General features: G+C 43.1%; 1 protein-coding gene and 1 pseudogene across 3 annotated transcripts in view; one reads left to right on the top strand and one right to left on the bottom strand.

Annotated features, from left to right (window-relative positions):
• The first annotated feature begins 358 nt into the window (after positions 1–358).
• The window catches only part of Nphp1 (nephrocystin 1), a 55,669-nt gene continuing 33,620 nt past the window's right edge, over positions 359–22,407 (top strand). For all 3 annotated transcript variants that reach the window (NM_001314004.1, NM_001314003.1, NM_001314002.1), the window contains 6 exon segments: positions 359–462; positions 4,715–4,788; positions 5,744–5,804; positions 7,581–7,705; positions 14,402–14,606; positions 21,215–21,316. In NM_001314004.1, the coding sequence (NP_001300933.1) occupies positions 394–462; positions 4,715–4,788; positions 5,744–5,804; positions 7,581–7,705; positions 14,402–14,606; positions 21,215–21,316 (636 nt within the window). In that variant the 5' untranslated portion in view covers positions 359–393.
• Wac-ps2 (WW domain containing adaptor with coiled-coil, pseudogene 2) lies at positions 17,491–19,703 on the bottom strand (annotated as a pseudogene).

Raw genomic sequence — 22,407 nt, 5'->3', positions numbered from 1 at the left:
ATAAAAACCATCTTCAGGGTGAAAGTGCAGCGAAACCAAATCCCATAAATGCCACGGGAAAGCTTCTGTAGCTCAGAAGGTTTTCCAAGCTAGAACTACTTTGAAGATTAGTTTCGCAGATCTGGCTTCGGAAAGCTGTGTAGAACAGAGCACCGCAGGGGGTTAGGTCGTGATAGTTACGAGACGTGCAGTTGGGGACTCCCGGGGACCTCTACTATCCCTAGGAATCCAGAGGAAACTACTTTTTTTTTTTTTTTTCCCCAAAGCCTAAGCGGACCGTTTGGCGCAATCCCTGGCACGGGGTGGTGGCGCCCGCTGATAGCGTCATCTTGCTGAGCCCTTGCTTTGGTTTCCCTGGCAACCGGCGCGGTCCCGCCGGCGGCGGCTAGGCCAATGCTCGCCCGGCGGCCGCGGGACCCGCTGCAGGCGCTGAGGCGCCGCGGGCAGGAGCTGAAGCTGCAGGTAGGTCCGGGGGAGAGGGCCCCACTCCCCAGCCCCTCACCAGGAGACAAGTACCTGGCGGCCGCCATAGATAAAACCTCCAGAAAGCCTTGCGAGTCAACTAAGAACTCAGTCTAACGACTCACCAGCCCTCAACACCCTTCATCCCTCCCACCCATGTCTAAACTAGCCAGATCCACCCATCCCTGGGCCCCTCTCCTTTGAAATTCATCACTCTCTCTAAGTGTAACAGGTGTCAATGTATAGTCTTAATAAACTAACCCAGGACAGAAGATTAGTAATTTAAGAAAAGTTCATTTCAAAGGTGATCAAACACAAAAGAGGTAAGATCGCAAAGATTGTTAAATCACAAAGCTCGGTGCATGGAAGACGTGATGAAACGGGCAATATATAAGCTATAAGATATGAGCTACAGCATTTCTGGGGTAGCAGTTTGACAAGATATAGCAAAACATTGATCCTTCTAGGCTGGATGATTACATTTGCAGGAATCAACCGCTTGTAATAATTTTAAGTTTGGGCAGAGATGTTTTTAATAAAAGAAACTGGATATGAATACATGACCAGTATTGGGGATGGATAAGCTACTCCATAAATGCATTATTATTACATAGGGCTCCTCAGTTCTTGTCTTGAGGAAAAGGATTTAGTGGCAGGACACAAAAACTTAAAACAAGTTTATATAGCAAACAAAGCACATAATGAAGGGGAGCCTTTTGAGAATGCAGCCCTTTTACACAACTCAGTGTGACAACTGAGTGTTCTGGCCTCCTTGGTTCTGTTATAATAGGGACAATCTAACTGCAGCTTGCAGAGTGTTTAACCACAAAGGACTGTCAGGAGACACAGCTACCAAGACAGGACTGTGGTTTTTCCTTGATGATGTCATTTGTAATTCCTTACCTACCGGCTATCATCTGATGGAATCTGATAGTGCTACGAGGAGATTTTTTTTCTAGAGCTTCTAGTTTAAATACTTAGGATAAGAAATCAAGTTAGGGGGCTGGGGATTTAGCTCAGTGGTAGAGCGCTTACCTAGGAAGCGCAAGGCCCTGGGTTCGGTCCCCAGCTCCGGAAAAAAAGAACCAAAAAAAAAGAAAAGAAAAGAAAAAGAAATCAAGTTAGAAATGGAGTATAAGGAGTTAAAGACATGGCCCCATGGTTGAGAGCACTGGCCTTTCTTCCAGAGGTCCCTAGTACAGTTCCCAGCACCCACATGGTGGCTCACAGTTGTCTAACTCCTGAGGGTCTGATGCCTGATTCTGATGCGGGCACCAGGCACGCATGTGATGCACAGGCATGCATGCAGGCAAAATACTCATACACATATAAGAGAAATAAATACAGAGGTAAAAGAATGTGAAGTGGAATGCACACTATTTCAGTAACATTTATTCATAGTGTATACAAAAAGATGAGTGGGAACGCAAGGCAGGCTAGTGTGTGTGCAAACTGCTAATGGTTCTTGTTTGCCTATAGGTATTCTTTCTCAAGACACTGAATTCCTATTACTCTTAAACATAGCCAAGGGGAGAATGATGTAATTATATTATAATCTCAAAAAGGAGAAGAAGTAATAAATAGCCACTAATAGACTGTTCTTTGTTTTCTGAAATTGTTGATTTCCTTTAGAAGGGGTCTAACTATGTAGCTCTGACTAGTCTTGCACTTAAGTAGACCAGTCTGGCCTTGAACTCACAGACATCCTCCTGAGAGCTGGGATTAAAGGCATGCACCACCATGCCCAGCTAGTTTACTTTTTAAGTCTGTGATCTGGCACCACATAGTTTTTCACTAAATAACTCATTTAATAACCTTTAACAGATTAAGAGACTTCCTGATGTTCATATGTTATCCAGTTTTAGATTTTTGTTTTAAAAATACAAAATTTTGTGTGTTTTCACCATAAAGAAGTGATACTTTTGAGAAGATACGTATGATTACCTGGATTTAAATATGCTTACTTATATTCAAATGTCATCCTTAAATATGTAGTGTTTCAACTGTGGAGGTGATGGGATCTAGGGGAATGGAACCAATATATGGGTGGACTACAGTCTCATGCACTAGCCAACTTTATTCAGAGCATCAGACGATTTATACTCTGAGGGTTAGGAAGGTCACGTGAGTAAAGTTCTCATGAGTTTAAGCTGTGTACAATCACAAGGACAGGCCTAAAAAACGTGTTTCCATAGAGGCACATGAATAACACAGCTGAAATAAACTCATGTCTATCAGCTACACCTGGGAAGAGCATAAAAACACATTCCAAGAGCAATTCCATGTTTTGAAGAAAATTCCTCACAAGCACTCAGAGTTCTCCTCACATGACTCCATTCTTGGATTGTGTTCTGGTAGTATACTTTTTTTTTTTTTTTTGGTTCTTTTTTTCGGAGCTGGGGACCGAACCCAGGGCCTTGCGATTCCTAGGCAAGCGCTCTACCACTGAGCTAAATCCCCAACCCCTGTAGTATACTTTTTTATCAGCTGAAACATAATTTTAAAAATTTAAAGTGCAAAAGATTTGGCAAATATGTAGACAACTTTATATTTGAATCACAGTGATTAAAAAAAAAGCAAACTACTATCTTCTGGAAGAATACAAATAAAATGGTGGAATACTGACTTCATAGAGTTTAGTAGACTTCTAACATGGAGTTCTGGATCTAATTTTATCTTTTTTTTTTTTCCGGAGCTGGGGACCGAACCCAGGGCCAAGCGCTCTACCACTGAGCTAAATCCCCAACCCCTCTAATTTTAAATTTACAGAGACAATAAGAAAGCCAGGGGAAGCTTTAGAAGTACTTTATAAAAATAGTCGGGCATGATGGCATAAGCCTATAATCCCAGCATTTGGGAATCTAACCTAGGCTACATAGCAAGGCTCGCTCTCTCTCTCTCTCTCTCTCTCTCTCTCTCTCTCTCTCCTCTCTCTCTCTCATACACACACACACACACACACACACACAAACTTACTGGATTTGGATAATTAATATATGTATTTAGTTATTATATTTTAGTTAGATTATACCTAATCTGAGAGAATATTAAAAAATGCAGGGCAGGGGTATATAGCTGTTTTCTGCTGACCAGGGTCTTTGTCAGAGGAGGTAACTATGGGTCCATTGAAGAGGAGTCCTCTGGTCATATAGCAGGGGAGAGTCTTACCTTGACCAGCTGTGCTGGGTCAGGGTATTGTCATCCTGGATTCCTGAAGAGACTTAGAAAATAATTCTTCGAGGGCTATAAGCAGATGTTTGGTTATAGAGTAGAACTGGGAGCTTTTCTGGGAAGGCTAGGAGAGAGAGTGTGGGTCAGTGAGAGAAAGAGGGTGTAGAGTTAATTCAGAGTGACAGTGATTGGTCCCATTGTCAGGTCTGTTGCTCCAAAATGAGCTACCAAAGGAAAAGAATAGGAGAAAGTAGAGGCTAAAGGGGAAAAAGTTGTATCTGGGCTGGGATGGAAGGGATGAAGGTCCCCTGTAACCAGTTTCTCCACAGCATCAAAACATCTTTCTGCAGGTGTGTGGGAACAAATGGAACTGTTGTGGGCTTAGTACTGGGAGAGCTTGTGTGGGACCTTTGTCTGGGTATAGGGTGAACTTCAGTAGGTAAAATATTTAAAAGACAGGCTTAAAACAAAACTATGAGGATAATGAGGAGGAAAGAGAGATCAAGGGGGTTGGGAAGAACCAGAATGAGTAAGAACCAGAAGCCCATATAGAAGGAGGCTTGTGGTTGAAGTTTTGTCTAGCCCCTGTCTCTGGGCATCCTCTCAAACCAGTTAGAATTTATTGGTATGCAAGTGGCACTGTTTGAGGCGGGCACAGGTCCCATCCTTAGCAGCAGTCAGATCTAGTCCTTTTAAATTGTGGGACACCGCAGCAGCCAAGGAGTCCAGCTGGGCCTGAAGGGGGTTAACCTGATCTGAGTTGGTGAGCCAGACAGGTTTATTAATGCAAAGACTTTAGTCTGGGTATCTTAGTCACAAGAAGAGGGATGAGTTGGATGGCCCACAGCCCAATTAGTTCCCTTTTAGAGGTCACTGGAACTGCCTTTAGACATTTGGGGGGCATCAGTCTCTTGGTAACTGCTTCAAAGGCTGACAGAAAGGGGAGCAGCAGATAGTGTCTCAGAAGAGGGCCCACCCAAGGGACTATGATAAAATTTAACAAAGGGCAAAAATACAAACTTAAATCAAGAAGTGGTAACTGTAGAACTTTACAATGTTTTAAACTCTCCTTCTGTTGTAGGTTGATAGTTTGGTTACTGAAAGCCAACTAACAGGTGCTCTGGAACCAAGTAAAAGGAGAGATATTTACCAAAGGTAAAGTGTGCTGCCCATGCGCGCCGCCCGCCCGCCCGCCTGTTCAGGGGCTAGTTCAGTGCATGCTCCTTAATGATTCCCAGTGAGTCTCCCCTTCCCTCGCTCTTGCTTGCTCACTCTCTCACTCTCACCCTCTCCATCTCTCTCTTACTCTTTTCCTTTCCCCCAAAATGAAATAATAATGGAGAATAATGTGAAAGGAACAGTGAGTAAACGTTTCAGAAATGTATTTTAAAATACTGCTTTCTACCCAGTCTGACTGGAAGGAGGGAGCAAGCAGAGCTCTGCCGGAGGAGGGAAGCCTGCACGCAGTTTGTTCTCTGTGCTAAACCTTACATGTGGTACTCTGCGAACTTTCTCCATCTTCACAATAAGACCGGGAGATGCCTGCCAACACAGATGAGAAAATCAAATCAGATGTCAAAGTGGGAAGAGCGATACAAATGTTTTAGGGCAGCTAAGAAATCTGAGATCTTTGTAGGGAACGTCGGTGCTTAGCTGCATTCTGCAGTGATGAGGGAACGTCGGTGCTTAGCTGCATTCTGCAGTGATGAGGGAACGTCGGTGCTTAGCTGCATTCTGCAGTGATGAGGCCGGAAGTTCCATGTAGATGCAGCACGGATCTAGAAGAAACCACACCACACCTGACAGCTGGAGACTTGCTGCCTTCATGACAGTAACTGTAAAAATTGCTCAGGGTCAGCCTCCGTAGCCATGGTAGAATCTCTCTAGCATCTTGGCCTGAGGAGCCCAGATTTGACGACCTGGTCATCAATCTCTAAAAGCCATTTGTCCCTGCTCAGGATAGTCACATCTTAACTGTCTTCGTGTGGCCAACTGTGCTCTAGGTGACCAGTTAGCCTTGCCACTCAAGAAACTGTGGCTGATTTAATAAAAGTATTGCCTAGTTCTGACAATAGAGGACTGACCTATATTTTATCTTTTTAAAATTTAGATGTATCCAGTTAAAACAGGCAGTAGATGAAAATAAAAACGCTCTTCAAAAATTAAACAAAGTGAGTATGATGAATCACCAAAATCTCCTTTTACACGAATACTTTAAATGGGAATGGATTTCAGCTGCTAAGATCCTGGGTTTGCATCACGGGTGATGTCCAGCCACAGACAGCTCCAGATTGCTGATTTAATTTGCTTTAATTTGCTTTTGTTGCTGTGGTAAATGCCATGACTAAAAGCAACTTCAAGGAGGAAAGTTATTTAGTTCACAGATTACAGTCATCACCAAGGAAGCCATGGCAGGAGCCTAGAGACAAGAACGGTGGAGGCCATAGAGGGTTGGCTCACTGTTGGCCCTCAGGCTCACCTTCAGCTGCCTTCCTTGTACCCAGGCCCGCCTGCCTAGGGCTGGGGCTCTGACATAATTAATAGGCAGGAAAATGTCCCACAGGCCAGTCTGATGCAGGCTGTTCTTCAATGCAGATTCCCTTTGCCAGGTGTGTCAAGTGGACAGCCAGAATCCGCCACCACCATTGCCCAGTAGTTTATGGTGCGGCTTTCCTGGAAAGCAGAGCGGCTGGGACTTCAGATACTAAGACTCTTGCTGTACCCAGCACCACCAGTCAGGAAACCTGGGAACGGGGTGGTGGTGGTGGTGGTGTTGTTGTTGGTGTTGTTGTTGTTGTTGTTTTGTTTTGTTTTTCCCTTTCTTTTGCATTGGATTAGTTGTGTTTTACAGTTTAGACTTAGATTTAAAATGTGCGGACAGAGAAGATCTGGTTAAGAGGTCTCTTGCCCCCACGATAACTGCTATCAGTGACTGCAGAGGTGAGATGAACAGGGATTTGCTCTTGACAGCCCTGCCCAGGGTTTAAACACAAGCCGGGGTCTCTGTGGTGACCATGGCTAAGGCCCCACGGAGCATTTACAGTGGGAGCCACCTGTTCTGAATGGTTGATCCTGCCCCTGAGCATGAATATGGCCTGGATCTCTCCAGTGACATTGGGCCCTTCCATGTCAGAGGCAGGCTGGCCCTTTAGGGGCAGTGAAGACCTAATTGCTCCTCATCCAAGGACAACAAAAGGATGTTTTCAAAGGGAGAAATCTTGTCTCACCCATAAATGCTGGAATACAGGAACAAGCCTTCCTTGTCTCTTAGCTGCCTAATATTCTACTACCGAAACCTGCCCCATGCGACGATACAGGATCTGTAATGTAGAGTAAAAATCCAAAGAAATCCAAGTTTTCATTTGCTTTGAATTCTGAGTCAATGAACTTTAAACTCTCATCTCCAAGGTAAATGTATCCTCACGTTGGTAATTAATGCTTCCTTAAAACATTTTGTTATTTATTTATTTATTTATTTATTTATTTTTGTTTTGTTTTGTTTTGTTTGTTCATTAAGACAGGGTCTCACTCTGTAGCTCTGGCTGTCCTATTATAAACCAGAGTGCCCTCAAACTCAGGGATCTACCTGCCTCTGCCTCCTGGGTGCTGGGATTAAAAGTGTGCACCACAACACCTGGCTTCTTTTATATTTTTAAATATATTTTTTGGGTGTGAATGTGTGCCTGTCTGGCTGTATGCACCCCTCGCGCCTGCAGTGCCCTCAGGGACCAGAAGAAGTCATTAGATCCCTTAGAACCAGAGATATAGGCAGTTGTGAGCTGTCTTGTGCATGCTGAGAATCTAACTAACCTGTGTCTTCCACTGGAGCAGCAAGCACTCTTAGTCACTGAGCCATCTCCTAGCCCCGGTGTTATCCTTTTACATTAAATACGTTTAGGGATCCTGGGGTTGATTTTCCAATGATCCGAGTCCCTATTCTCTCGTAGGCTGACGAAGCTGCACCTGTGGGGAACTATGAGCAGAGGAAGGAGGAGGAGCACACACTTCTGGAGAAGCTAGCCTGCCAGCTGCAGGAGCTTGCTGTGGGCATCAGCAGGAAAGACACTCTCAAGTAAGCTCCCTTCTTCCCTCAGGCCTGTGGTAGCACCGTTGAAACTTGGTTCAGAATAGAGACATACCACAGTGTGAGCAGAAATGTCAAATACAGTACAGGCAATTCACGGACATTTGTTATGGATTCCAGAATGTGTTAGCTCCTGTGAGAGGTATAAAGAGTCATCATAGTCTCAGCTCTCAGACTGTCCTCTAGCTGGGGCAATAGACTAGAGATCTGAAAAGCCGAGTTAGAAAACATGGATGCTGCCTTAAAAGCAAGCCTTGATGCTAACAAAGGAGGCAGTTCAGGCTGTCCATTTACTCCATTTCCTCTTTCAAAGACCATAAATGTGTAAACATTGAAAGCAGGATCATGTACTTTGTTTTGGTTTTTGCTAGAAAGAACATTAATAATAGTTTTTTTAAAAGATAGAGCAAATTATAACCCCTGTAGTTATGAGCAAATCCAGCTTGTGGAGAGAAAAGATCAATTATTGAGACTCTTCAAATGCTGCTGTTCTATTCGTTTAGATGGGATCTTGCTGTGTAGCTCAGGCCGGTCTTGGGTTTGTAGTCCTCCTCCCTCAGCATCTCCAGGACTGGAATTATGGGTATGCAAACATTCCCAGCTTGTTCTTCAATCTTTTACTTTGAACTCTAGGTAGAACTCGGATGGATATACATGCAAACATTCTGGAATTTTTCTGATTTTTAATATTAAGAATGACAGAATATCCAGTGTTGTGTTTCTGCTCCCATTAGAAATAACTAAGATCCAGGGGATAGCGGGTGGTGCAGCTCTCGGAAGACATTGCACAAAGCTGGACTGACATACTTCCTACACTGGTGATGTCAAACTGAGCCCTGGCTTTCACCTGTTCCCTAGGGATGAAATGGAATCTTAAACAAGAAACGAGCCTTACAGGGCTGAGGTGCCAGAGATCACATTTTAGAGTTGCTAAGTCCACTGGGACTGAGTTCTGGTACCATAGAGTGAAAGGACTTGGAGAGAGATAAGTACAGAAATCTGCTGTGTGTTGGGCTCCCTGGGGCATGATTCTGAAGACCAAGCAGAAGGCCTTTACTAAGAAGCTGAGAACACTGGGTTTGGTGGTGCATGCCTTGAATCCCAATACTTAGAAGGCAGAGTCGGCTTTGTTAGCTTGAGGCTGGCATGGTTTACATATTCCAGTATGTAAGTATTCCAGACCAGTATTCAGGGTTATGTAGAAAAACCCAACTAAAAGAAAAAAAGAAGAGGAGGGAAAGGAGAAGGAGGAGGAGAAGGAAGAGGAAGAAGAGGAAGAAGAAGGAAAGCTGAGAGCTTAACAGATTTTAAGGCTGGAGAAATTCAGACTTAAATCCTAGAGTAAAGAAACAAGATGCAGGTGAGGGGGTGCGCAGCACTCCAGAGGCAGGGGCAGGTGGACCTCTGAGATTAAGGCCTAGCCTGATCTACAGAGGGAGTTCCAGAACAGCCTGGGCTACTGCTGTGTAACATTAAACATATCAGCACTCTAAGAACACAATATAACCCCATGTATAAATATGCCCATCACAGTATCTAACAAAACATTACTAGACATGCCAAAACAAAGACAAAACTTGGGGGAGATAAATGAGCAGAATAGGCAGGTGGGGTGTTGTTAGTAAAGATGTGAGCCAAACAGTGGAGCTAGCTGGCAAGGACTTCAGTGAGTGATACATTAAAGAAAATTCAGGGGCTAGAGAAATGGCTCAGTGGTTAAGAGCACTGGCTTTTCTCCCAAAGGACCACGGGTCAATTCCCAGCACCTACAGAGCAGCTCATACCTGTGTGGGACTCCAGTTCCAGAGGCTCTGATACCCTCTGCAGACATGCATGCCGTCAAACACCAATGCACATAAGAGAAAAATAAGTAAGTCTTTAAAAAAGAAAGGAAAAATTCATCATGGAAGAAAAGATGGAGAAAGGGAAAGAGATAGCAGAGTTTATAGAGTTCTGGTGTAGAAGGTGATCGGATGAGCCTTCTGCAGCTGAGCCACACACCAGGCGATGGAGAACCCCACAATCAGATGTGCTCTAAAGCTCTGGAGAGATAGGAGTGTGCCATGTAACCGAAAGGGAAAGTGATGCCTAGGCTCGCATTGGACCAAATGTGAGCATTTCAGTATGCTGACAAATTAGACAAAAATGTACACATTGGGTGAGATGATGGGGATGTTAAGTGGGAAAATGAAAATTAGGGACAAAGGAAAAGTCTGGGATAAAAAATACAGTAGATGAAAATGTAAACACTGAGTTGTTTCTTAGCAAACCTCACACTTGAGGAAGGAATTTGTGACCCAAAAGGCAGGTTCAAAATTTTAATCTTATACACTGTGAAGGAGAAAGGGAAGGAGCAGAAAAGGAAGAGAAAAAGAAAAGAGGAGGACAAGGAAAAGATGGAGGGGAGGGGAGGGAGAAGGGCTGTCATGTATAGATAACTGACAGCTTAAAATATAGTTGACACATTAGTAAAAGAAGACAACTCTAACCTCTTGAAAGGACTGAGAATACCCAGAATTCTGCATGCAGAAGAAGCAAATTCTAGACACTGAAGAGAAAGGCAATTTCAGACAGACAGAAGCTGAACAAAGGTATCAGCCTGTCTTTCAGGCTGAAAGGAAATAACCCCATATAGAAATCCAATCTGCAATAAATGAGAGCTGCTGGGGTAGAATTAAAAATATGAGCTGGGTGTTGGGCACACTCCTTTAATCCCAACAATAACAAGGCAAAGGCAGACAAACTCTGTGAGCCTGGTCTACAGGAGTGAGTCCCGACAGCCAAAGCTGCATAGTGAGACCATGTCTCAAACAAACCAACAAAGCAAACAGCAGCAAAAACAAGACAGAAAGATAAAATATGAAAAACTAAGCTTTTTTATTTTAGATGCCTTTGAAAGACATTTGATTGTGTAAAGCAAAAGATATATTTGGGTACTTATGTATATAGTTTGGGGTACTTATATATATAGTTTGGGGTACTTATGTATATAGTTTGGGTACTTATGTATATAGTTGGTTCCATTCCTGTGACAAAACTCATAACCAAAAGCAGCTTGGGAAGGAAAGGGTTTATTTGTCTTACATATCCTGAGTCACAGTCCATCCAAGGAAGTCAGGTCAAGAACTCTAATCATGGCAGGAACCTGGAGGCAGGAACTGATGCAGAAGCCATGGAGGGGTACTGCCTACTGCCTTGCTCCCCATTGTTTGCTTAGCCTGCCTTCTTATAGAACTCAGCACCACCAGCCCAGGGGTGACCCACACATGATGGACTGGGTCTTCCCCTATCAATCAGTAATTAAGAAAATGCCCCCAGACTTGCCTGTAACCCAATCTTATGGAGACATTTTCTCAATTGAGGTTTCCTCTTCCCAAATGACTCTTGCTTGTATTAAATTGACATTAAATTTTCAATCACAATAGTCAAGTCTTATTATTTGCAGTAATTGTGTTTTATAAAGTTGCTATGAACACGGAATTAGAGATTACTAAGCAATTATACCTAGGGAAAATACAAGTTTAGAATTCTATAAGCTTCTGGTCATAGTGTTTTCAGCAACAGGGTAATACACAATATTGTTTGCATGTGTTTCTATTTAAAGACATATCACACACATGTGCACACGCGCACTGATTCATTAATACTAACCGAAAGCCAACAGAACCATAATTTACACATGAAAAGTCTTAGCCCCCCGCACATCTCTGCAAGGCAAAACCAGCTTTCTCATACTTAGAAGCACTTCATAACACTCCAGAAACCCATTTTGGAGCCATGTAAAAAGCAAACATACCACCACCGCCAATAACAACACAAAAAATGCAGAAGTTATGATGTTAAGTCAGCTGCAGCAAAGACATATGTTTTCTGCCTCAGAGCTAAAGGGAAAGAATGCTGCCGTGGTCAGCCTGAGGGGGAACTGAACATTGATAATTGAGTTTCTGCTGCCTTGCAAATGCCCACAGCTGACCACACACGCACTACACATGCTAGTTCACTTTACCCAGCAGACAAATTCAGACATAAAAACTGAAACTCCTGAATTAACCACATGTGATAGGAGCACAGCAGAGCACAGAGGAGAAGAGTGTAATTCTACTGTCTTAAGATTCTTTTATTTTTACTGATCATCAACTGTCATTACTGAGACAGTTGTTAAACTAAAGGTGACATGCCTGTGATGTTATCACTTAGTTATGTTAAAGGTAAGTAGAGTAGCATTCCACACTAACAAAGGCTACTCTCTAGCCCCAGCTGTCTTCGCCACCTCCGTGGCTAGCCCCATGGAATGACCACCCATCTCATCGTTCTCTTGCTACAGATCCTGCTCACATCCCCAGCCATCTGCCCCCTGTGGTTAGCTGTCACAAATCCCTGTAACCCAGTAAAATCAAAACTCTAGAGACTTGTGATTTATCAGTCAGATTTATATCAGTAAATTCTCAGCCCACAAAACACCCTCACAAAGAACGCAAAACTCAGTTGATATAAACACAAGCTACACACCTGGATGGGGCAAACGCACCCTACTTATAATTTAATCATCTAAGAAATTCCCAATGCTTATGGCTCCCAGGACTGTGTGGCTCTGGCTCCTCTTCCTCTCCTATAGGTTCCATCTTGCCTCCTCTCCGTCTCTTCCTCTGTCTCCCTCTACTCTCTGTATTCATCTCTAAAACTCTCAGCCCGCCTTCCTTTTCCACCGCCCAATCACAGGCTCTCACCTTATTTTGTGCCTGCCCTCACCTACATAAAGACAGCAACCCACAGCCTTGGAGTTTGGGTTTGTTTGTTTTTGTTTTGTTTTGTTTTTTGTAGACCCAAATATGTATATTGCTTATAAGAGTTATGTATTAGTGACAAATTATAGATGACTTCAAAGTAAAAGACTAGAAAATATATTATATGCAAAACTAACAAAAGCCAAGTAAGGCAGTTACTTTTTTTTTTTCATAAAGTACTTTTATAATTTTTGGGCTGAGGGTCACTAACACTTTATGCCCAGGAAACAAAGATTAGGTTCAATACATTCTAGAATAATGAGAATTTGGTTAAAATCTGTAATCCCTGCTTTTTTTTTTTTTTTTGCAGACCATTTCCCCCCCAACCCCCACCCCTGGAGCTGAGGACTGAACCCAGGGCCTTGTGCTTGCTAGGCAAGCGCTCTACCACTGAGCTAAATCCCCAAGCCCAAGGCAGTTACTTTAACTAGGCAAAGTAGATATTTAGGCCAGAAGTGTTTACTACATAACGGAGGACATTTTATATTTATAGAAGAGTGAGTTCAGTAGGCAAAATATAATCCTAACAACAGACTCAAATGTATAAAGCCAAAGTGGCCAGTAAATCAATCCATGGTACTCAGCGACCTTGACTAATAACATTGGTGTAGATTGTGTAGATCTCTGTGCACAAGGACACAGTGTGCTGCTTCTCAAGGTCAACGCACATATGACATCAATTGTTAATTAAATGAACTATGGAGCCACAAAATATTTGTCACTGTGTTTTTAAAAACTGAATTTGTTTCATGTATATTGTTTGAGATTTTGGAATTACATTAGAATTCAATAATAAAAAAATAGAAGTCACCAATATTTGCAAATTAAATCATATACTTTTATATAACTCATGAGTGAAAGAAAAGATTGCAATGATAGTATATTATGAATAAAAAATGAATATATCTTGTGAGTTACAGCCAAAGTGGTGCTTAGGGGAAAGTGTATAGCTTTGAATGAGTAATTTGGAAAGAAGATTGAGAATCAGAGCTTCTGACTTAAGGAGCCAAAGAAGAAAGGAAGGAACCAAAGAAAACCCAAGAAAGGGAACAAAGAAAGCAGCGGGAATGAGAACAGCTAAGTAGTGGTTCAGATCAACAGACAAAAGTCATGGTTTCTCCCCTCTCCTCCCCTCCCCTCCCCTTCTCTGCCCTCTCCTCTCCTCTCTTTTTTAAAAGATTTATTTATTTTATATATATGAGTACACTGTAGCTGTCCTCAGACACACCAGAAGAGGGCATCAGATCCCATTACAGATGGTTGTGAGCCACCATGTGGTTGTTGGGATTTGAACTCAGGACCTCTGGAAGAGCAGTCAGTGCTCTTAACCACTGAGCCATCCCTCCAGCCCCCTCCCCCTTCTCTCTTTTCTTTTTCTTTTCTTTTGAGAAACAATTACAACTCTTTCTGGGCATGGTAGCAAATGTCTCTAATCCCACAGGTGGGAGGCTAAAGCCACCGTTTGGCCAAGGACTGGGGTTATAGCTCAGTAGTAGAGCATTTGCCCAACATATTGAAGCCTTCGGTTCCGTTCTCAGCACTACAAACACACAAGACCAGCTAATCTAACCACGTTTATTCAAGGAAGTATGGGCAGAGGCAGAATTGAAGTCCGTGCCCCTGCTGTTGGCACCAAATAAGATGCTTGAGCAGTGTGCGTGTGCAGGGACCACTCCAGGGTCTGGCTACAGTCACTGAGCTCTCCTCCTCCACCCTCAGTGCCTCCGACTCTGTGAGCTCAGCCTGAGGGTGGAGACTGACAGCCAAGCTTTCCTCCTGCTTCCTTCCACTTCAGCTCCAAATGCAGAGCAGCTCTTGTCCATACATGCCCTCTCCGCTAATTATGTCACTGCGCCTTCACTGTCCCAGACGGTCCTCCTGACAGAAGTGTTTTTCACAGAGTTGAGGCACACAGTGACAAGGAAGAAGATGACACCACTGAGGATGATGAAGAAGAAACTGAAGAAACTGGTGGAGAGGAAGAAGAGTCAGAAGGGGACGAGGAAGGAAAGCAGGAGCAAGCCTCCCCAGAACATGCAGAAACTGTCACATACATTGCTCTTGGGGACTTCGCTGCTCAGCAGGCTGGCGACCTGACCTTTAAGGTAAGGTGGAGTAAATCTGCAGCATAGCCAGGGTAACTGCATGGCTGAGGGTATGAAAAGCTATGTGTGCTTGTGTTACACAGTCCTGGTATAATCCATCTTTAGAAAAATAACCATGACTTCTAAGTAGCACTAATTGGAGGATCTCTTATTAAAATTATCCCTTCTAAAGATTTTTTTAAATAGCTGCCGTTTTGATAACTCCTAATAAGAGTAAATTTTATAATTGTGATGTGCATGAAATCACTTAAGTAGATCCTCAGCTTGCAGCAACGGCATGCTTCATGTTGTTAGAGACACTTACGTCCCTGGCACTGGATTATGCCTTTACTCCCAGCACTCAGGAGGCAGAGACAGACAGATGTAAGTTCAAAACCAGCCTGGTCTACACAGTGAGTTCCAAGCCAGCCAAAGTTACATGGTAAGACCTTGTCTCAATAAAAACAAAACACCCGGTTGTGGATTTAGCTCAGTGGTAGAGCGCTTGCCTAGCAAGTGCAAGGCCCTGGGTTCGGTCCCCAGCGCCGAAAAAAAGAAAAAACAAAAACAAAAAACCACCCTCCTCCAAAATAAAACAAAAAACAAACCCCAAAACCCTCAGGGTATTGCTTCTTCAGTGCTAGGGAGCAAACTGCAGGCCTTACTAATGCTAGGCAACCACTTTCCCACTAAGTCAGCCTGGCCTGAGATTTGTGGTTCTTTGTTTGTTTGTTTAAACATATTTATTACAACAGATACAATTCACACCTGACTAGCTTTGTTTCTCCTTTCCCCTCCCACAACCATGTTCATTGGCCACTTCCCTGTGTTTGAGCAGCCAGTGTACTTTCAGCAGTACACTTGCCCAGCAGTACTTTGAAGTCCATTCTTACAGGCTGAACATGGATTTCAATAATTTATATAAATGTGGGTTGTCCTGAGATTTCACCTCACACCAGTGAGAATGGCTAAGATCAGAAACTCAGGTGACAACAAATGCTGGCGAGGATGTAGAGAAAGAGGAACACTCCTCCATTGTTGGTGGGATTGCAGATTGGTACAACCATTCTGAAAATCAGTCTGAAGGTTCCTCAGAAAGTTGGACATTGAACTACCTGAGGATCCAGCTATACCTCTCTTGGGCATATACCCACAAGATGCCCCAACATATAAAAAAGACACGTGCTCCACTATGTTCATCGCAGCCTTATTTATAATAGCCAGAAGCTGGAAAGAACCCAGATGTCCTTCAACAGAGGAATGGATACAGAAAATGTGGTACATCTACACAATGGAATATTACTCAGCTATCAAAAACAACGGCTTTATGAAATTCATAGACAAATGGTTGGAACTGGAAAATATCCTGAGTGAGATAACCCAATCACAGAAAAACACACATGGTATGCACTCATTGATAAGTGGCTATTAGCCCAAATGCTTGAATTACCCTAGATACCTAGAACAAATGAAACTCAAGACGGATGATCAAAATGTGAATGCTTCACTCCTTCTTTAAAAGGGGAACAAGAATACCCTTGGCAGGGAAGAGAGAGGCAAAGATTAAAACAGAGGCAGAAGGAACACCCATTCAGAGCCTGCCCCACATGTGGCCCATACTTATACAGCCACTCAATTAGACAAGATGGATGAAGCAAAGAAGTGCAGACCGACAGGAGCCGGATGTAGATCTCTCCTGAGAGACACAGCCAGAATACAGCAAATACAGAGGCGAATGCCAGCAGCAAACCACTGAACTGAGAACAGGACCCCCGTTGAAGGAATCAGAGAAAGAACTGGAAGAGCTTGAAGGGGCTCGAGACCCCATATGAACAACAATGCCAAGCAACCAGAGCTTCCAGGGACTAAGCCACTACCTAAAGACTATACATGGACTGACCCTGGACTCTGACCTCATAGGTAGCAATGAATATCCTAGTAAGAGCACCAGTGGAAGGGGAAGCCCTGGGTCCTGCTAAGACTGAACCCCCAGTGAACTAGACTGTTGGGGGGAGGGCGGCAATGGGGGGAGGGTTGGAAGGGGAACACCCATAAGGAAGGGGAAGGGGAGGGATTAGGGGGATGTTTGCCCAGAAACCGGGAAAGGGAATAACATTCGAAATGTAAATAAGAAATACTCAATTTAATAAAAAAAATAGAATAAAAAAAATAAATGTGGGTTGCGTTCAATCACTGCAACTTCCAGCTACTGTACATAGGAATGAGACGGTTATAGGAAAGTGCCACAGCAACAGTGCCCCAAGAAAGGAAAGGGGCACCTTTAAAAAATTGGGTGAAAGCAGGCCAAGGAACTTCAGAGGGAATGGGACACACAGGAAATGAAAACATCTCTTAGCAAAAACAAATGGAGCAGCACTGCTCTTAATCAGGTTCCAGTGCTGATCAATTGTCTCATGATATTTGTACACTGCTCATAAGGTTCAAAATCATATCCTCAGACACAGATCACCTGACACTTGCACGGAATTTTTGAAAATGCAAGATTTCTGAATGATAACTAGTCCGCCCAAATTTTTTCTTTTTTAAAAAAAAAAAAAAAAAAAGCTAATTTTGCAGTCAGGTTTCCATGTAAAAGGGTAGGTATTTAGCCACCTCAGCACTGATTAGTTTCAGATGTCTAAGCTCTGTTGCACATGGCTTCCCATTACTTCACTTTACAAAACATATTTACAATATGAAGATACATCTAGAAGAAGTCTACATTTCAAGGGAATTACAAATCTGTCTTGTATCTTTCTCCTGAATTGACTCACAGACCCTGTCCTCTTGTCATTTCATTTGTCCAGCTTAATGGTCCATGGTCTACTTAAATGCAGCTCAAAATACTATGACTGAGCAGCAGATTGACAGTTCCTCTATGAGATATGTGCAGTTATTCACATCTTCAAACTATGAAGAAAGTCTGAATTTTTAGCTTTTCAAGTTTCTTAATTTGTTGTCTCAAAAATAGTATCCTCTGCTCTCGCAGAGTTACTTAAATTTCACATATTCAATCTAATGATCTTGTAAGGCTCGAAGTGAGTCTTAACTACTGGGACATCCCCAAGTGAGAAACGAGAACGGAGTTTGATGCAAATGCAAGAGGTTTATTTTTCAGTGCGTTGGGATCGACCTTCAATCAGCCACTCATGTGACTGGAAGGTGACCCAAATGGCTATAACAAGCAGTTTTTGTACTTTTTAAAGGTGCAGGTTACATCAGTAAGATTACAGTTTAAACTTATTGGCTAAGCATATTGACCTTTGAATCTATTGTCTAGCAAGCATATGACATGCATTCAAGCTCTATCTGGGACCAGAAGGTCAAGTAACTATCAGTCAGTACATTCCGTGGATTTTCAAGAATGTCACTGCTCCTCCTGAGAACTGCGGGTGGAGAGTAGAACTTGACCTATCCTTGACCGGAGATGGGGAGCTGGTATTTGGCCTAATCTTGACCTGAGGCAGGGAGTATAAAGCTGGAGAAAGCCCTTAGGGTCCTTCACAGAAACTCCTTAACCTACCTACCTATGAAGAAATTCTACCAGGCCAAGCCTCTTAATAGCTCTTCTTACACTTCAGTAAGAACTAGGGTCCTTCAATCTCAAATTTTTTAACTCAGTACACATTTCTGACATATGAACACTTCCCATATTATGGGCTTCTTCACATAATCTTGATGCCTGTTTGTCTCCATGGTCTGCGAGCCACCCTTGAACATGTTTTATGAGATTACCATTGAAGTGTGCTGCTAGAGTAGGTGTTAATGAGCACGCAGGCCTAGCAGATGCATTTTGTGGTACAGAAGCTGCAGTTGATGCATTACTACTACAAGTATGATTTGGACCAGGTGATGGACTGCTCTGGCTACTTAAGCACTGAAGACTTCATGCAGAGACAGAATAGTGACACTGGTCAGCAGTTACAGGCTGCTGTGTAGCTGAATGTGACACTGGTCCTTGCTTCTTTACTGGAGCACTAACCTTTGGCTGTGATGAGACAGGTGGAGTACTAATCAAAGGTTTAATGGGGACTGTGTTGGTTTGAGGTGTGCTTATTCCTGGAGGCACGTAGGGTCTTGGGGATGAAGCATCAGACGTTAGAGATGTTGGAGACTGATTAGATGGCTGGGCTTGTGTAGAAAGCTGGGCAGCTTGAGAAATCAGCGAGGTGATGTTGAAAGCAGTAAGAAACTGGTGGATGATATATATACTGCAGGGAAGCTTGTGTTACGGCTGCTGTAAGAACTTCATTTATTTTGGATGTGTCCACATTAGAATTATCAAGCTGTAGCATGGCTTGCAAAGCAGGAAGCAACTGTCTGAAAAGATTTGGATCCTGAAGTAATGGAGGTATTGTCGACTGTGGGAAGGGAGAAGCAGGTACCGCTGAAGCAGATGTTGGAGGCACAGATGTAGGGTTCAGGCCAGAGGCTGAAGATGTGGAAGGAGTTGTGCCAAGAATGTGATACTGATTTGTCTCTTAGAGCAGATGTTCCACTGGTGACCCCACTAGTGGCTGCTGCTTCATCACCTCTCTTCAGTAACCTCTGTCTTTTGGGAAATTAACTGCCTACTTACTTGCTTCTCTTTGTCTCTGTTCTCTTCCAAGCCACTCTTGGTTTCTCCCATTGTGAAACTTCTGTAGACAATTGTAGTAGTATTTTTTCCAGATGAACTAACGTGCTCAGGCCAATCATCTGCAGAATCCTAAGGTGCATCTGAAGCTTTGCTTGGATTATTGCTTGGATTAGAAGAGTGTGAATTTGAATTATGAAGAGCACTGTGGTTGTGTGACTTTTCTTGAGGAGAGTAACTGGTCCCACCTTCCCTTTCTCTAACTCTTTGAGTATGTTCATTTTTGGCCTTATTGTGACCTGTGCTGTCACTGTATTTGTTTTCAGGGCTATTAGATCTCCACAACACTTTGTTTGGTGGTGAAGGATATGGCATCTCGCATCTTTTCATGTCTGTGATCACTACTGGGGTGACTCATCGACTGATATTTAAGTGCCTGTAAAACATCACTCCCATCCCCGACCCCGGAAAGGCTGAGAGTTCCCCCTCCTGTCGTGACAACCATCACCAAGTCTCTGGTGTTTCCTCGCATACATTACCATCAATGCCAGACTGTGTGGTGTATGTGTTGTGTGTTGTGTGTGGTGGTGGTGGGGGAAGAGCGGCCATGAGGCGGGCACAGGACTTGGTGCACCCTCAGCGGTTCTTAGCACCTCCCTTACTGATGCTGGTGGTACCAGGCCATCTCCCTCTGGTCACTACCATTTAGGGTCCACCAGGGCAGAGGTGCCAGGTGCCAACTAGAGTGCGGTAGTGTGAGCGGGAGGGGGTGGAGAGCCGAAGCACCTCCTGCACCTTCCCTTCTCCTCCTCCACTGCTACCTTCTTCCCACCCGCACCTGGACACGGGTGCTTCTCGCTGCCTCCTGCCTCTCTACCAACTACATCCATGAGACTTGTGGTTCTTAAAGAAGCTTGTGACTCTGTCATCAACATGAGCTGAAAACTTTAAAGAATATACTAATCTTAGTCCTTGTAATTATCAATTTTCAAAATTAAATAATAAATGAATAATGCAATATATAAGTGTGTTATAAAGCTAACACATTTACATTTTAGTTCATAGGATTATTTTTCAGTTCTGAAGAATGCCCTCAATATTAGACATAATGTATGCTCTAAGAAAGACTTCGTTTCTCAATCATCAATGATAGAACTTCTTTGCTCATATAGTTGACATGATCTCATAATCTCTGGCTGGCTTGGAATTCATCATGTAGATTAGTCTGGCCTCAAACTCAAGAGTTCCACCTGCTTCTGCCTCCCCAGTGCTGGGATTAAAGGTATTCACTACCATACCTAGCTGGTAGACTATAATTTTATATGTGCATAAATGTCATTCAGAATGTTAATTGGAATATGTTGGGGAAGTACTATTTTTTTTCTTTTTTTCGGAGCTGGGGACCGAAGAGAAGTACTATTTTGGCTTCAGCATATGGTTTAATTTTAATTTCACAGAACTGAGTTTCCTAAAGTATTCACATGTTGTTTCTGAAAGATATTGTCCAAAGAAAGACAAAAAATTCAAAATGTCTTATATAACCAAACTGTTAGCATAAGCATGGCGCCTTAAAAATGGTAGCGAAGGGGCTGGAGAGATGGAGAGCACTGGCTGCTTTGGAGGACCTGGGTTTGGTTGCCAGCTCCTACACTGTGGCTCACAAACACCTGTAACTCCAGTTCCAGGGAATCCAGAGCCCTTTCTGATTTCTATGGGTACCAGGCATTCATGTGGTATATAGACATGCACGCAGGCAAAGCATTCATACACGTCAAAATAAATAAATGAATGAATAAATAAATAAATAAATAAATAAATAAATAAGTAGAAAGAGGTGCTTCTCCCTTGAATATAATCTTCCTGTGATGTGGTTCATTTACAGTCACAAAGAGTCAATAGTAGAGTTTTACAGATTTTTTTTTCTTTTTCATTTAAATGGGACTAAATAAGCTCATTTTTCCTTTGTAAAAAAGATATTTTCGAAGCATTTGTAATGAACTATTATTCATAGTTTTACAGTTTTTGTTCAGTTTCTAATTTGTTTCTACCTAAGAAAGGAGACATTCTCCATATAATTGAGAAAAGGCCTGATGGTTGGTGGCTGGCTAAAGATGCTGAAGGAGGTGAAGGTCTCATTCCCAGGACCTACTTGGAGGTTAGTCCTGATCATTTATGCCTTCCAACTAAAGTGCTTCCATTTTGATGGTAATGAGGCATACAGCTGTCTTCTGATTTGTTGGTAAGTGGATGGTTTGAGATAGAGAATTGGCTTTAAGTTTAAAGAGACAGTGAGTAGGGGAACTGTGCTCACCCCCATCCCCTTGGGGCATGCTGTGAGCCCTGGAACACTGCCATCACGAGGGGGCTTTGGGTTAGTGCTGTTTCAGGCACCGTCCACCTTACTTGTTAAGTCAAGGTCTCTCATTGGGTTGCATATAGGCTACCAAGTCCCAGGGACCTGCCTGTCTCAGCCTCCCCGGTACCTAGTGTAGTCAGAAATTCTTTCAGAACAACGATGGAAAGTTGGAGAGCAGGCAGCCACTGCTGTTATGGCCCATACACCATTTAGATTTGATTTGTTTTATCAATTTGCCATTACTTAAGACTGTCTTCCTTTATGTTTGACCATGCTGGCTGTGGTCATCAAACCTAACCTCATTCTGGTTTTATTCATATTTATTATACTCCTTGTTGGAGTCCACAAACCACACAAACACCGGTCTCAGTCAGACAGGGAGAGTTTATTGAGCATAGGCCCCAGGACTGATCCATCAGGGCTGCAGTCCAGACTTGGGAACTAAATTTCGATGTTAAGTCAAGATCCTATAGAGCTTTTTAAGCCTGGGATATATAAACATCTGTGCCAAGTTACTCCATCATCCAGGACGTAGGGAGATGGCATTTCCTTAGGAACATGTCTTCGTTGTACATTTATCCTGTACCTGTTGGTTGGGGTATCCAGTTGTGGCGGGGGGTTTGCCTTGTATAAAATTCATGTCTTAACTTGTTGACCACAATGTCAGTTACTCACATACATGTCTGTTGTGCCAAAAAGGATGTCAGTTCCCAGGGAGGTCTTGGAAACGTACTCAGAATGGAAGTCCTATTTTAAATAGGTGCAGCTGCTCTGTTATGTTGGGGTCCATCCCAGGGGCAGCTTATACAGGCCACACCATAAAAGCTCATACACAGGTACAAGAAGTGCTGTGGGTGGTTGGTTTGGGTCCAAGCTTGTTATGGGTAACT

Source organism: Rattus norvegicus, chromosome 3 (genome assembly GCF_021556685.1).
Source record: "Rattus norvegicus strain SHRSP/BbbUtx chromosome 3, alternate assembly SHRSP_T2T, whole genome shotgun sequence".
NCBI classification, from domain to species: Eukaryota; Metazoa; Chordata; class Mammalia; order Rodentia; family Muridae; genus Rattus; species Rattus norvegicus.
Note: the sequence above shows the minus strand (reverse complement) of the source record. Positions and strands in the feature narration are given on the sequence as shown.